At 37.0% G+C, this 15,631-nt stretch overlaps 1 protein-coding gene across 2 annotated transcripts in view; it reads left to right on the top strand.

Moving 5' to 3' along the window:
- LOC133661755 (adhesion G protein-coupled receptor L3-like) overlaps nt 1–15,631 on the top strand; it is a 219,437-nt gene that overhangs the window by 144,055 nt on the left and 59,751 nt on the right. For both annotated transcript variants that reach the window (XM_062065205.1, XM_062065206.1), the window contains exons 9-10: nt 2,780–2,963; nt 9,769–9,891. In XM_062065205.1, coding sequence (XP_061921189.1) covers nt 2,780–2,963; nt 9,769–9,891 — 307 coding nt within the window. The remainder of the gene's footprint in view (nt 1–2,779; nt 2,964–9,768; nt 9,892–15,631) is intronic.

Below are 15,631 nucleotides of genomic sequence, written 5' to 3' on the forward strand. Positions count from 1 at the left end.
GAGTTATTGTAGCAGCAGCTTGGCTGTGTTACATCATCATCATGCAGAGTGTTGCAACATCTGCTCAGCAACAACAATCTTTGATGTAATGATTCACCTCTGACATTCAGCCAAAGGCTCAGGTTGCGTCGCTCTAAATTTAAAGGAGCCTTTGTGTTTTTTTTTTTTGGTTTTTTTCACCCCTTGCGGTGCTGACATCTTTTTCTCTGCCTTTTTGTTCACCACAACAAGAAAAAGTCATATCACCTGTGATGGACAACCTGACATAAAACAGGAGATAAAAAAGGTGCACTGATTTGATAGCTGAATAGGACCACTACTGTGTGCAGTACTTCATCCTGTATACACATCACACCGCTAATATGCCTGGTACATTCTGTAGTTGAGTAAATAGTGGTGTGGAGAAAATACAGAATTATGTAAATATTTTTTAAAAGTTGTAAAAATGTTACTGCCTGTATCTCACCCAAAATACATATTTTCAAGGCATAAAAACAGATGCGCCGATTTGATGACTGCATGATACCATACACAGTAGTGGCTCTGTTCTCTGATATTCCATAGTATTCATTTCCTAAAAACAGTCATAGAATACATTGAAACCGATAAAGAGCTTATCTCTAATAAACACCTGACATACAATATAACTGGCATGCTCTGCAGGTGAGTAAATAGGTGTAGTTGAGGACATTTGGTAGCATAAATATCAAATAAATATTGATATAAATGCTTTTGAACACAATACAAACTTCATCTCTAATAAACACTTTACAGCTAATATGCCTGCTACTCTCTGCAGTTGAATAAATAGATTTACTGGCCACAAGATGAGAAAATAAAGCAATAAGTGTCTAAAATATGTGCTATGTAAATGCATATGAACAAAAAAAGACCTCATCTCTAATCGATACTATACCTTTAATGGTCGAATACTCTCGGCAGTTGTAGGGCGAAATAAGGTAGTATGTATATGAAATAATTATATACGAATGTATTTAAACAAATACTTCTAATATGTGTACACATACATACACATATGTCTATATGTGTATATATATATATATATGTGTATATATATATATATATATATATATATATATATATATATATATATATATATATATATATATATATATATATATATATATATATATATATATATATATATATTACACTCATACATACATCGGTTGCTGTTAACACTTAGTGTGGCTTCTGGTCCGTCACATAAAAACGTTCGTGTGCAACATAAACACAAATGACAAATCCTATTGTTACAAAATATACACCCCCAAGACATGCTAATTAATTGCATTGATTTACATGATATATTTGATAAGATATATCATGTAAGAGGTCTGTGTTTTGCACATGCATGCCATATATAAATATAATTTCCAGCTGAGTGTAATGAATAGAAACAGTGATGGATTTGTGTGGTCTTTACAAGAAGATGACCATTTTTACCTTGCATTGCACACATAGTTGACTTGTTTAGGACTTTAAAGAACTAGGTGTTGATAAAAGACTTTCCTGCTTTGAAATGTTACAGTACGTCATGTTGGAGGTGTTCGACTTCTTGTGCTAATATACATTTGAATTAAAATGCATTTTTTCATATCTTTTTATTTCCGCAAATTGCATATAGTACCAATAAATACTTGTATCGATAAGGAATATCGATCAGGGTATCGTATCGACAAAATCTTAACGATATACATCCTTAGTATCCACATACTGTACTTCCATCATCATTGTTACTTTTGAAGAAGAGCAAAGGGAATACTGTACTGCGGGTATTGGTGGGGGCGGGGGCGGGGAGTTTTAATAGTTGTTCCGCAGAGAACATGTCGCCCGTTAGCTTGTTGGATCCGGAATGAATGGCGACCAATTAGCATTCAGTGCCTGAATCTCACCATTGGCATTTTATAAATCTTTAATGGCTCTTAATTTTTCATCTTGTCTTGCAAATGTTCCGATTGGTTCCCCGGCTGCACCGGCATTGTTGTCAGCAGATTAAAGCAGACATAATGGACACTATTAACAACCGGCGGCAAGAAGACTGGAGAGGAATAGTTATGCTGTGAGACGCTAAGTATCGGGTCCATACGTTGGCTGCTGCGTTTTTGTCCACCAGTTTATGTGATGTGAATGTCGGAATGGAACAAATATATCAAGACATTTTTTGCATCTGCCACTTGTGATTAAAACCACAGAAACTTGAGTTGGTCTTTAAATAACATTGTTAGCAGTCTATATCTTTTACTGTACTGTTAGTTTGTTTATATTAGTATCACGTGATGAACTTTTTACAATACCTTAGTATATTGGGCCTTCAATTTCCCTGCCCTCCGGACACATGTTTAATTTAACGTGGCCCATGAGTCTAAATAAAGTGGTTCTATGGCATTGGTTCTGTGACGAAGCTTGTAAATCAAAACCTTTAAGTGGAGTAATAGACTCTTGTTTTGATTTTTTTTTGTCTTACTTGTTCGTAAGGAGGCCAACTCGATCTTATCTCGCATCTGTCTGCTAATTGGTCAGTTGCCAAGAAAGCCAATCAATAAGCTAAACCTAAAGGGACGAGCTTCAGCCTTTCCACCTGGCCCTTGTCTTTGACTTTCCTCCATTCAAAAGCGTATTAGCGAAAAGTTTATCCATACATCTAGCATCTTTAGTGATCCCCGCCATGTGGTCCAATACATGGTCCCCTACATGCTACAAGCTAAAGTTGCTTGTGTTGATGCCACCATTGCTAATTAGAATGTATTCTGTCAAGGCCATGGTGGAGACGGTGAACAACCTCCTGCAGCCCCATGCCCAGGGGGCGTGGAAGGAGCTGGGCACAGGCGAGCAGCTGAGGGCAGCCACCATGCTGCTGGACACGGTGGAGCAGGGCGCCTTCGTGCTGGCTGACAACCTGCTGAAGACGGATATTGTGCAGGAGAACACAGACAACATTCGTAAGTATTACTTACCATACATGTACTAAACAAAAATATGAACGCAACACTTTTGTTTTTGCTTTCATTTTTCATGAGTTGAACTCAAAAGTCTAAAATGTTTACTATATCCACATGAGATCCATCCCACCTCACAGGTGTAGCATATCAAAATGCTGATTAAACAGCAGGATTATTGCACAGGCTTCCCACAATAAAAGGCCACTTTGAAGTGTGCAGTTTTATCACACAGCACAATGCCACAGATGTCGCACATTTTCAGGGAGCGTGCAGTTGACATGCTGACTGCAGGAATGTCCACCAGAGCTGTTGCCCGTGAATTGAATGTTAATTTCTCTACCATAAGTCATCTCCAAAAGTGTTTTAAAGAATTTGGCAGTACATCCAACCCGCCTCACAACCGCAGACCACGTGTAACCACACCAGCCCAGTACCTTCACATCCAGCGGGTGCACCTCCATGATCGTCTAAGACCACCCACCCGGACAGCTGCTGCAACAATTGGTTTGCATAACCAAAAAATCTCTGCACAAACTGTGAGAAACCGTCTCAGGGAAGCTCATCTGCATGCTCGTCGTCCTCATTGGGGTCTTGAACTGACTGCAGTTTGTCGTCGTAACCGACTTGAGTGGGCAAATGCACACATTTGATGGCGTCTGTCACGTTGGAGAGGTGTTATCTTCACTGTTCAGGGCAGATGGCAGACAGTGTGTGTGGCGTCGTGTGGCAGAGCGGTTTGCGAATTGAGTGGCCCATGGTGGGGGTGGGGTTATGGTGTGGCTGAGATGTTGTGGATCGGCGTATACGACAGCGTGTTCCGGTTCCTGCCAATATCCAGCAACGTCACACGGCCATTGAAGAAGAGTGGACCAACATTCCACAGGCCACAGTCAACAATCTGATAAACTCTATGTGGAGGAGATGTGTTGCACTGTGTGAGGCAAATGGTAGTCAAAACAGATACTGACTGCTTTTCTGAGGAATAGGTATTTTGTGTATGTAGTAAAAGTTTTAGATCTTTCAGTTCAACTCATGAAAAATGGGAACAAAATCAAAAGTGCTGCGTTTATATTTTTTTTGTCCAGTATGATACGGATGTTTTGTAACCATTACATACACATTTAGTGACTTACAGTGTTCATCATTCCTGGAGGTGCCCCTGCAAAGATATTTAGCATGGTAGCTATGGCGTCAAAAGAGTGCCAAAATCTTTGCGCGTAAAAAACATTTTGCACTTGAGGCTTCTCTTTGAACACGCACAGCGTCTTTTTACCCAAATTTTGCCTGAACACATGTTATTTTTAATGAATTCTAACTCGTAAATAAACGTAAACAAAAGTCCTCTTACAATGGAGTACGTGGGAGCCATAAAGTCTTTGCCTGTATCCCGCCCATAAAACCCCATAAATAACCATTTAAAAAGTGCCAACTTTTTTCTGAAGTGTTAGCAAGATTGTTATTGTAAGCACTAATGTTAATAACGGCGCATTGATCAGAGTGGTAGCTTCCTTAAACTGCTGTATTGACAACATCAGCTGGTGAGCTGCTTTTCCGCCTCGGGAAAGTTATTTCTAAATTATAAATCATGTCTCTCACCTTGATAGTAAAAGGATGTAGACATAAACTGTGAAGTTGGTAAACTTTAACAACTAATTTAGACCCGGAATGGTGAAAAAGACTCGAAAAGACGCTTGGTTCCACTCCCCTTTTTTCTTAGCGAGGAATAAGATGAATTCTTTATACAAACGGGAATATATCAACCTCCTAACATTCGGCATCTCATTGAGAGCAGACATTGTACAGTAAGTGATGATTAATTATGTTTGTTGGCTCTAATGTAGTCTGCAGTGAGTAATAATCGATGATGTTGCTGAAGGAAAAAGCAAAGGCTGTAATATGCCTGTGAAAATGTTGCGCCGCCATATCCTTAAAATCTGTAAAATACGTAAATATTACATGTTATTATGAATGTGCTTGTTAATACATCGCATATATATATATATATATATATATATATATATATATATATATATATATATATATATATATATATATATATATATATATATATATATATATATATATATATATATACCCCCAAAATGGATTAACTCGCTGGAATAAAAAAGACAATATAACATATATCCATAAACGTGGACGCATGTGAAAAAGTGCAATATATTTATCTGTACAGTATTTATTTATTTATATATATTTATATATATATTTATTATATATATATATATATATATATATATATATATATATATATATATATATATATATATATATATATATATATATATAATTTATATGGATTTATTTATTTATATATGCACCTTATTGCTTTTTTATCCTGCACTACCATGAGCTTATGTAATGACATTTCGTTCTTATCTGTGCTGTAAAGTTCACATTTGAATGACAATAAAAAGGAAGTCTAAGTCTAAAATATATACTTACAGCGTTCATTCCCGGGCGTGGCGCCGCTGCTGCCCACTGCTCCCCAAGGGGATGGGACAAATGCAGAGGACAAATTTCACCACATCTAGTGTGTGTGTGTGACAATCATTGGTACTTTATTCTTAATCTTAATATAAAACCTTGATGGAAGTGTTTGAACTTTAAGGGCTTTATAGGCAGAATAGAGCAACTCTCATGGGCTCTATTGTTAGTGGACTTTTGCTCATATTTATTTATTAGTTAGAGTGCATTAAAAAGAAACCACAAGTGTTCTTGTCTTACATAAGGATTGTGAATTATAGGCAAAATAAATTAAAAAAGGGTTTAGGTAAAAAAAATATTAAAAATGTGTCATTATTTAGTATTATTATTATTATTCAAGGTCTAAATCTCCAGATCAACATTAGGTCTATCTGTCAATATAAAGTGTTTTTTCAAGATTTAAGTTGTATGCTCTTTTTGTCAAAGAAAACCCAGTTTTTTAATGGAAAAAACACAAAATATGCAATATTTTCCCCCAATAACATTTTAAAGTGGTATATTTGAGATTATTTATTTTTAAAACATAATAAAACAGTCAGTCATGACCAAAAACAAATATCTCATTCACACACACATGTTGTAACATTGTGAGGGTATAACACTTGCGACTTTGGCACTATGACATCAGAGCATCGATAAGCCACTTTTTATCATATAAAGTAGGTCTATATAATGCAACATTGCAATTACCTGGAGCGCATGTATCCATAAAAAAACATTTTGCCAGTGGAAATAAGATATCTTTATTTACATTAAGTTGTTAAAGGTTACTGTTAAAAATCGCAATTTTTGACATTTTCACAACACATCATAATAAATGGCAATGTCATCGTTTAATAGGTTGCAGTGCAAAACTTTTTAATTAAATAGCAAAATACACAAAAAAATTGGTTGATTTGTCTAAAGACTTTTAATCTTCTTTAGAAGATTAGAAGCCTTCCGCTTGAATGAAGCGACCCCGAGAAGTAAAAGCGGTAAAATGGATGGATGAGAAGGAGGAGAGTTGCTGGGCGGCCTATTCAATGCCCGCCCCCTAAGTGCCAAAAGGGTGCAACGGTGCAAGGGTAGAGAAAGAATAGGACGCATTGAGAGTGCAGAGTCTGAGCGCAAGAAAAAAAGACTTCGGTAACGTAAAATGAGTGCTCCCGCGTGCAGGTTAAGGCACTGTTTTGCCGCAATCGAGGGCTATGTATTTCAAACAATCTTGCTCAAATTATACTTAAATTAAGAGTTTGGGCCAAACTTCCTGCTGATTTGGCTAAACACTGTAAAGTTACGGTGAGTGTTGTGTAGAGCCCATTGAGCTGTGTGAGAAATTGCTAGTCAGTCCAGTCAGTTGACTTATGGGGTTAAACTTTGGGGTTTAATCATAGTTTTTACATGAAAGTATTTGTGTTGGAAAAATGTGAATGTATCGGAAATGAAAAGTCGGTGAACTTCGGATTTGCAAACTCAAACGACTTTGAAAGGTCAATTCCGTTGAAAAGAAGCCTCGGCTAATCCTCCCCAAACCCCACAATATCTTACTATTCCTTCCATTTTTTTCCACCACAGCCCTTGTGGTTGTGTAACCCAGATTACGTCTCCTTGTTCCTCCCAGAGGCTACACCTTCAAATCCGGTTGAAATAACACGCTAATCTGCGGGAATCTGCGAGATAGCGGCACCGAATAAACATACGAAAGGCTAAGAAATGAGAAGCTAGGTTGCTGCATCGGTAATTAGTTGCACCCATTTTTAGATGCGAGCCACCTAAAGCCGGGGGAAAAAAAGCGAGATATGTCCTGGTAAACGTGTCAGCAGCAGATAATTAACAAGACTAGCAAGCAGCAAGCGCTATAAAGTCGTTGTCTTCATTCACCTTCCCAAACGACCAGCCGGAATCTTCCTTAATACCCCCTGTGAATTGTGTGCCAGATATCATAAACTCCATTTTATGCATTCGCCCTGCTCATGCTTCCTTAAAAAAGAAAGAGAAAGGAGGCAGAAGAGGAGCTTTATTTCGAGGGTTGCCATGGCAATGCAGAGAAGAGGGCCATACAGGACGTGATATTTGTTTTGCTCCCCAGCTTCCTTCTCTAGACCCAAAAATGGAAATATATGTTTTCGTTTTGTACATTTAAAATGACTCATATAAATGATAAATAATGTGTATTTATTTTATTGTATTGATAGTTTATGGATGAAATGGGCAACTTTATTGTCATTGTACTTAAAAAGTATGCAAAAATGACATTCAGTACAAACCCATCCAAGAACAGACATACAGTTACAGTGGACAGAACGGTAACACTGATTGGGTCGCTACATGGTCAGCGCCCCGTAAAAAAAGGTAGAAAAATTGTTAAACATGGAGGGAAGAGAAGGAGAAAAAAAAGCAAGTACCAAACTAAACTTCTGGAGCAAAGCACATATACATATTACGCCATACATCGTGAGACTTGCAAAAAAGGGGAGAGGGGGCGGGCATCGGGCACGAAGCTGTAGCCACCAGGGGAGCTGCTCCGTTTTTTGTCAAACCGCGTGGAGTGAAGCGACAAAGGCGTGTGATGTGGGGTACGTGTGTGTGGCGTGTGTTTTTGTTGGATGCACTTTGGGTGTGTGTGGAAGCCTGCAGAGTGGCTTTGTTCCGTGACCTTGGTGCTCTTGCAGTGCAATCGCGATGACAAACCCAATCAGTCTAACAAAAGTCAGAAAACAACAGGTGTGTATCCATAAGAGACAGGGAAAGAGTTTGTAGCGTCTTCGCCGCACTGTGCTTATAATGATGATAATCTTGAAGCAACGACTTTGTCAGGTTGCTCCAGCCAGGGAAAACGTTCCAGATTAGAATATTTGTGTTTGCGCAAGAGTAAACAAATTTTAACTTTTCACTCTAATTGTCTTTTTCTGGTTCTGAAATTCATCATGGGTCACCATGCAGAGCAGATGGCACCTCCAAGATGTTGTTCAGTTTGTGATTTAGTCCAAAACCACAAACGTTTAAGTGCCCACAGCTCTGCCCATCCTTCAGTCATTTGTGGCAGCTTTGGGGTACCTTAAACGGCTGCTCGCATCTCTAATTTGTCGAAACACCAGGGTAACACTTACTCAAATCAGCAGATATCCTATTAGCAGGATTCCGAATAGGTAGATATATTCAATGTCTGCGACAAAAGGGTCCCTAGGCTGCTCCTCCCAAGAGTCTGTTGTTTGTCCAGCAACATCTGTTCCATTAGGACAGGCAGGTTCCCCCGAACTTCTCGTCGAGCAGATCTTGTCAATTTTGTTGAGACAAATTTATCAGTTCCATTGTTTATATTTTGGAGAGCAGTGCAAAAAGAAGCTATAGGAAACTTAAGACAGGCCAAAACAAAGAAGCAAGCAGGAGAGATAAGGGAGGGGGAAGGGAAAGTGTCCGCCTTCGATGAGTGCCAGAGAGAAAGATTGATTATATTTTTCAAACAATAAATGTTTTATTTTTTTTAAACAAGCCCAACACAAACAGGTAGTGTTTTGCTGAACTACAACTTTAAATGTATATATTTGGGGGTTAGGGCTGGGTTTTATTTATTTATTTATTTTTTACATATTTTTTATAGGGGGATTTCAGAGATTAGGTAGTCTAAGAAAATACAAAATAAACGTGCATAGAGAATATTTTGAACTTGCTTTGATGTTAACTTGAAGCAATCTGTACATAAATTAAAGGGGCGCTGGACTTTTAACCATGTTAAGTGGTGTATCACTTCTGATCTCCGAGTGTTTGTGTTTTGTTTTGTTTTTTTTCCACATATGTTTTGGTTGAATTATGTGATGGAAAAAGCCAGACGTTAGCTTGAATACATTTTCTGTATCTATTTGAAATGTTTGTTGAATATCACTAATATAGCGTAAATACCATAAATCCAAAACATCCACCATTATCATTCCCTGTCCACAAACTAGGTGTTGTGGGATTACTTTAATACCCCATTAAAATTCAGATATTTGTTGACACTTTGAATTACTGTATTTATATTAAAAAGCATTTAACTGTTAGAGTTCATAACAAGGGCAACATCTAGTCACCAGTTATTTTACTGTAGATTAAAAAACTATGTAGTTATTGAAATTATTTTATATATAAAAAATATATATATCCTCACGAGTCAGCTGTTTAGCGTTAAGGCTTTGAATTGTAAATTGGTGTCCGACTTGGAAGGTGATTTTTGAACCTTGCATACACACAAAAGACTCCAGCTTGGGTATTTGTTAACATTTAGGTTGTTCAACTTATGAAATAAATTATACATTATATATTGTTGTTTTAATGCACACAGAGCTAGAGGTTGCGAGGATGAGCACAGATGGGAATTTACCCGATCTAAAGTTCCCACAAACGGGCGGACAAGGCAGCTCCATCCACCTATCGGCAAACACACTCAAGCAGCATGGAAGAAATGGTAAGTGGCTTTTCTGATTGTTGTTCTATCATACTCTGTCTTGACCTATCACATTATATTATGTTCTGTCATATTTTATTTTAATCAATCCTACACACTATACCCTATTGGACCCTATCCCGACCCAGTATTATATAACTTTGTGATTCACTACCCTATCTTATCCTACATTGTTTTAAACTGTCAGACACGTATCCTACTCTATAATAACAGACAACCACCATTTTTAATCCTATTCTACACTATCTTAATTTAAAATATCCTGATGCCATATATTATCCTGTGACCAATCATACCCTATATTCTACACTTTTATTTGATCATTCCCTGTCTTAACCTCTCATACCCTACCTATCATGCCCTATCATCCCTTTTCCAAATCTATTATATCATATTCTAACCTATAATACCCTTTCTTATTTTTTCTTGTCCTAACCTACAGTATAATACCCTATCCTGACCTAGTATACACTATTATGATTTATTTTACCCTATATGTTCACTTTTATTGATTTCTAATCATGTACATGGAGTTTTTTAATGTCTGTTTTGTGAGAAAAATATTTTGTACTTTTCTTTTGGCCAGGTTATTGTCATTTTGCCACCGTAGTATCGCTGAAACAGTAATTTATAATTTGCTATTATTATTATATTATTATTGTTTAACTGACTTGCAGTTATTTTGTTTCCAGTGTTTTCCCTCTCATTTTGTGCATGGTGCTGTAGCTTTGCAAGTAAAAAAAATGTAAAATGTTAAAAAGCCAGACAAGGAGCATGTTTCCGGTTTTTGTTTATTATAATAAACAATCAAACTGAGCATTTATTATCTGCCTATTTGTTTAGTGAAAAGTTGTACGTTAAGTTATAGAGTATATTTATAAATATGTAGTGTTGATGTAGCAAGCTAGTTTTGCCGTGTAGCTTGAAACTATTTTTGGGGGGGATAGCTTCACCTGTAGTTTAGCTACATTTCAACCCATATTCAGTTGAATATACTACAAAGACAACATATTTGATGCTCAAAGTGAGAAACATTTTTTTTTTGCAAATAATCATTAACTTTAGAATTTGATGCCAGCAACACGTGACAAAGAAGTTGGGAAAGGTGGCAATAAATACTGATAAAGTTGAGGAATGCTCATCAAACACTTATTTGGAACATCCCACAGGTGAACAGGCAAATTGGGAACAGGTGGGTGCCATGATTGGGTATAAAAGTAGATTCCATGAAATGCTCAGTCATTCACAAACAAGGATGGGGCGAGGGTCACCACTTTGTCAACAAATGCGTGAGCAAATTGTTGAACAGTTTAAGAAAAACCTTTCTCAACCAGCTATTGCAAGGAATTTAGGGATTTCACAATCTAAGGTCCATAATATCATCAAAGGGTTCAGAGAATCTGGAGAAATCACTGCACTATATCCAACATTATGTATTATTCTAACTGATCTTTTTTGTAACACGGTTAGTGAATGAAATGTACTTTTGTAGTCATTTCCCCATATTTCTACAATATAACTCAGATATAACACTAACGAGCAGTAGAGAATATGAAGTGATTTTTGGTCCAATACATATTTAGCTTTATTCATTATTGGCATGTTTCTTGCCACTTTATGTTGTATAATTTTATATGACATTTCCAGTTAATTTTATCAACAATCATTGTACATGCACCTGGGGATAGGATGATTGGCAACACTAAATGGTTCCTAGTGTGTGAATGTGAGTGTGGATGTTGTCTGTCTATCTGTGTTGGCCCTGCGATGAGGTGGCGACTTGTCCAGGGTGTACCCCGCCTTCCGCCTGAATGCAGCTGAGATAGGCTCCAGCACCCCCCGCGACCCCGAAAGGGACAAGCGGTAGAAAATGAATGGATGTATTATACCTAGACATTTGGTTTCATTTACTCTTTCAAATACTATTCCGTCTATTTGTATTTGTGTTTGACTTTCCCCTCTACTGTTACCGAATAGCATTATTTTAGTTTTACTGAGATTCAAAGATAGTCTTTTTTCATCAAACCATCTTTTTCATTTGTTCATTTCTTCTGTTATTATTTGTATTAGTGTATCTGTGTGTTCTCTCCTGAACAAAACGCTGTTGTATCGTCTGCGAATAATACTAACTTTAAGTCTTTTGTAACTTTACAAATGTCGTTTATATAAAGATTGAACAATTTTGGTCCCAGCCATTCTAGATTTTCTGTTAACCAGTTCCACAAAGACGACAGGAGTGGTGCTGTTGTTTATTCCATTCAGTGGTATTAATGTCAATTTCAATTCCCTCTGATGGCAGAAAGTTGACCTCTTGCTGTTCTGCTGAGGCAACATCCATTTCATCAGTTTCTCCTCCATTATTCACAGCTTTCATGTAGGATTTTGGTTTAATTTGGTGCCCTGTCACGGTGATATCATTCATTCGTTTATCCTGATCCTTTTCATCTATGATATTCCCCAGCATGTTGTTGTCTCGTTTCACTGCAATAATTTATTTTTGAAGAATCCTAATTCCTTGACGCATTTCCTAAAAATCCTTTCTTATGTTGTTGTTCTGACTTTGCAGACTTTCTATATTTTCTTGCAGACTTCTCACATCTTCTTTGTATTCTGTTGTTCCTTTTCTCAGATCTTTAAGTTCTCTTGTTACTCTTTCCAGGTCTGCATTGTTTTCTAGTCTTACTCTTTCCTTGTCATCGACTATTTGTTTTTAGCATCAAGTCTTGCTTCCCATCATGTCCTGTGTCCAACATCAAATCATGCTTTCCCTCATGTCCTGTGTCCAGAGAATCATTTGATTCAGATGACACCGATGGTTTGAGGAGTTGAGATATTTTTTTAGATTTTGACATCGCAGCAGCTCGCTGACATCAGTGCCTCTTGTATCAGCTCACTTACGGCAGTTGCTTCTTTTGATAGCTTGGATATTTAAAAGGGTTTCGATGGAAGATATGGCCTAAAATTCACGCGATATCGATATGAGAATGTATTTTTTGACATATAATGTACATGTTCATAGAATATTTTATTTCAAACATGCATACAAGGTTAAATTGGAGACAATTTCCTATTTACATTTGCACAATTCAACATGTTCGAAATGACGTCGAAAGAAGCATAACTTATTTATATCACAGCAATTACTCATAAATTAGCTAACTTTCTGCGGTTTAACATTAACTCATTACCCGTTTTTTTAATGATTTAAGAAAATATATGTCATAGTAGAGTTAGCAATTTGAAGATGGCTATTGCACAATAAAACATATTTATACGGTACATAAATATTGAAATAAGTAAACAAAGAATAGAATAGAACACTTTGTTGTCATCAAACATAAGAGCTTGACAGATAGATGGATAAATAGATAGATAGATAGTTGAAAAAACATTGCTTGGGATAAATGTCTACACTGTCTATTTCTGATTGTGTTTGAGTGTCTTTTCTACTACAGTATTACCAGATTACTTGCTCGGTTAACACTGTGGCTGTCTACGTTCACTTTTATTCCTAAATTCATCAAACCTATTGATGAATAAGTTTTCAATACTTTGAGAAAAATGCAAAAATTATTAGTTTGTGAATGAGTTTGTCTTCAGTCTTTTTAGTTAGTACTAGTACTATTTGTACTACTATTTGCATTTTGTTTGTTAATTTACTTGCTTTACTTGGAATCTAAGGCACATATGCTTTTTCTTTTATAAACCACAATAAAAAAAACTGCAAAACGTTGCAGAAGGTTATAAATTTAGGTTGGTATTTTTGCTTAAATGACAGGGAATTAATTGTACTCAACAACTGTTGTTTTGTGGTGGTAAAACAATGTTTTGTTGTTGCTGCTCTTTGCTGGAATTTTTGGCCCACACACTCATCAGAGTATAGTTGTTTGCTCATAGTCTGATGGCTTTAAGGGGAACCGCACTTTTTGGGAATTTTGCCTATTGTTCACAATCATTATGAAAGACATGACGATGGATGTTTCTTTTTTAATGCATTCTTACTTGTAAATAAACGTAAATAAAAGTCTGCTTACAGTAGAGTCAATAGGAGGTCCTCTATTCCGCCCATAAAACCCAATAAAAAAAACATTCAAAAAGCACCAGCAATACTCCATTTACATTTTGTGACTTGAATATTAACCAACTATTAGTGATATTGTTATTATAAGCGCTAACACAGACAAACTATTTATCCCAGCAGACACAAGACATGTCATGATCTGTGGACCGGATCATGTTTTGTTTAGTCATGTTCTGTTAGTTTTGGACTCTCTCAGTGTGACCTGTATGGCTGTTGATCAAGTATGCTTGCATTCATTGTATGTGTAAAAGCCGCATATATTATTTGACTGGACCGGCACGCTGTTTCTTTGGAGGGAAAGCAGACGTGACGACAGGTTGTAGAGGACGCTAAAAGCAGTGCATTTAAGGCACGCCCCCAATTTTGTGGGTGGAAATCGGGAGAAATTCGGGAGTCTCCCGGGAAAATCGGGAAGTTGGCAAGTATGCACTAATCAGAGAGCTATGTATTTGCGTTGCTCGCCACACTCTGTCTGGCTTCGTTGTTTGCCGTATGCAACATTCACGTTGGTATTCTTGTTTTCTGGCTAATGATTCCTGTGCTACGTTTTGGTTCCTTAGCTTCTCGTGCGATCGGCACGCTTTCCTTTTGTTTGTTTCCTGTCTTTTTGTAATGTGTAGAATTTATGACAATAAATGATATTCCTACCTTCACGCTTTCGTCCGGAGTTCTCCGTCTACATCTTGGAAGAACGACCCCGCAGTAACATGCGACCCCCAGACATTAAAACAACGTTGAGAACTTGTTGAATTAGGTCCTGACATTGAGCAACTCAAATCTAACTTTAGAACAAAAATGCTTTTTGACAATGTTTAATCATTGTTGGGCTTTGACATTTCCCAACCAACAATGTGGATCCAACGTTAAGACATCAACGTCGTCAGAATTTACAAATACAACTATTTTGCAAAGTTGTTTAGAAGTCAGTTTTAAGAAACATATATGTATAATCAGTGTCGTATCATTGCCTTGTGCCTGCTGGGATATTGATCACGAGCTTGCGTGCCAATGTTGACATGATCGACTGATCAGCTGCTTTCTCGTTTCCTTGCTCGTCAAACTTTATTGGAGATCATAAATCATGCCTCTCACCTGGACAGTAGACAAACGAGGACGCATTGTAACAAGTTGGTAAAATGTTATCAATTTACCAATTCAGACCCGGAAATGGCGACAACGACACGAAAATACGCTTGGTTCCATCCCGTTTTTTTCGCGAGCAATATGAGTCATTCTTCATGTAAATGGGAACATATGAACATCCTAGCAGTCGGCATCCTAATGACAGCAGACCTTGTACAGTGATGTTTTGTTACGTTTGTTGTCTCTCATGAAGTCGGCAGTGAGCAGTAATCATTGATGTAGTTAAAACTAAAATGTTGTGATGCATTTTTTAAATTAATGCACCGCGTATGCTTAAAATGATCAAAATACTCAAATATTTAAAGTAGTTATAAATGTGCCTGTTATTACATTACATATATACTTGCATCATGTATATAAAACCTTAATGGAGGTGCTTGGATGTTTTTTAAGGCTTTAAAGGCAGAATAGAGCGGCTCCCATAGGCTGACTTTTGATCACATGTATTTACAATTTAGAATGCATTAAAAAAAATACATCCGTTGTGATGTGATTGTGAACGATAGACACAATTCC

The sequence above is a fragment of the Entelurus aequoreus genome, linkage group LG12 (assembly GCF_033978785.1).
Source record: "Entelurus aequoreus isolate RoL-2023_Sb linkage group LG12, RoL_Eaeq_v1.1, whole genome shotgun sequence".
Classification (NCBI taxonomy): Eukaryota; Metazoa; Chordata; class Actinopteri; order Syngnathiformes; family Syngnathidae; genus Entelurus; species Entelurus aequoreus.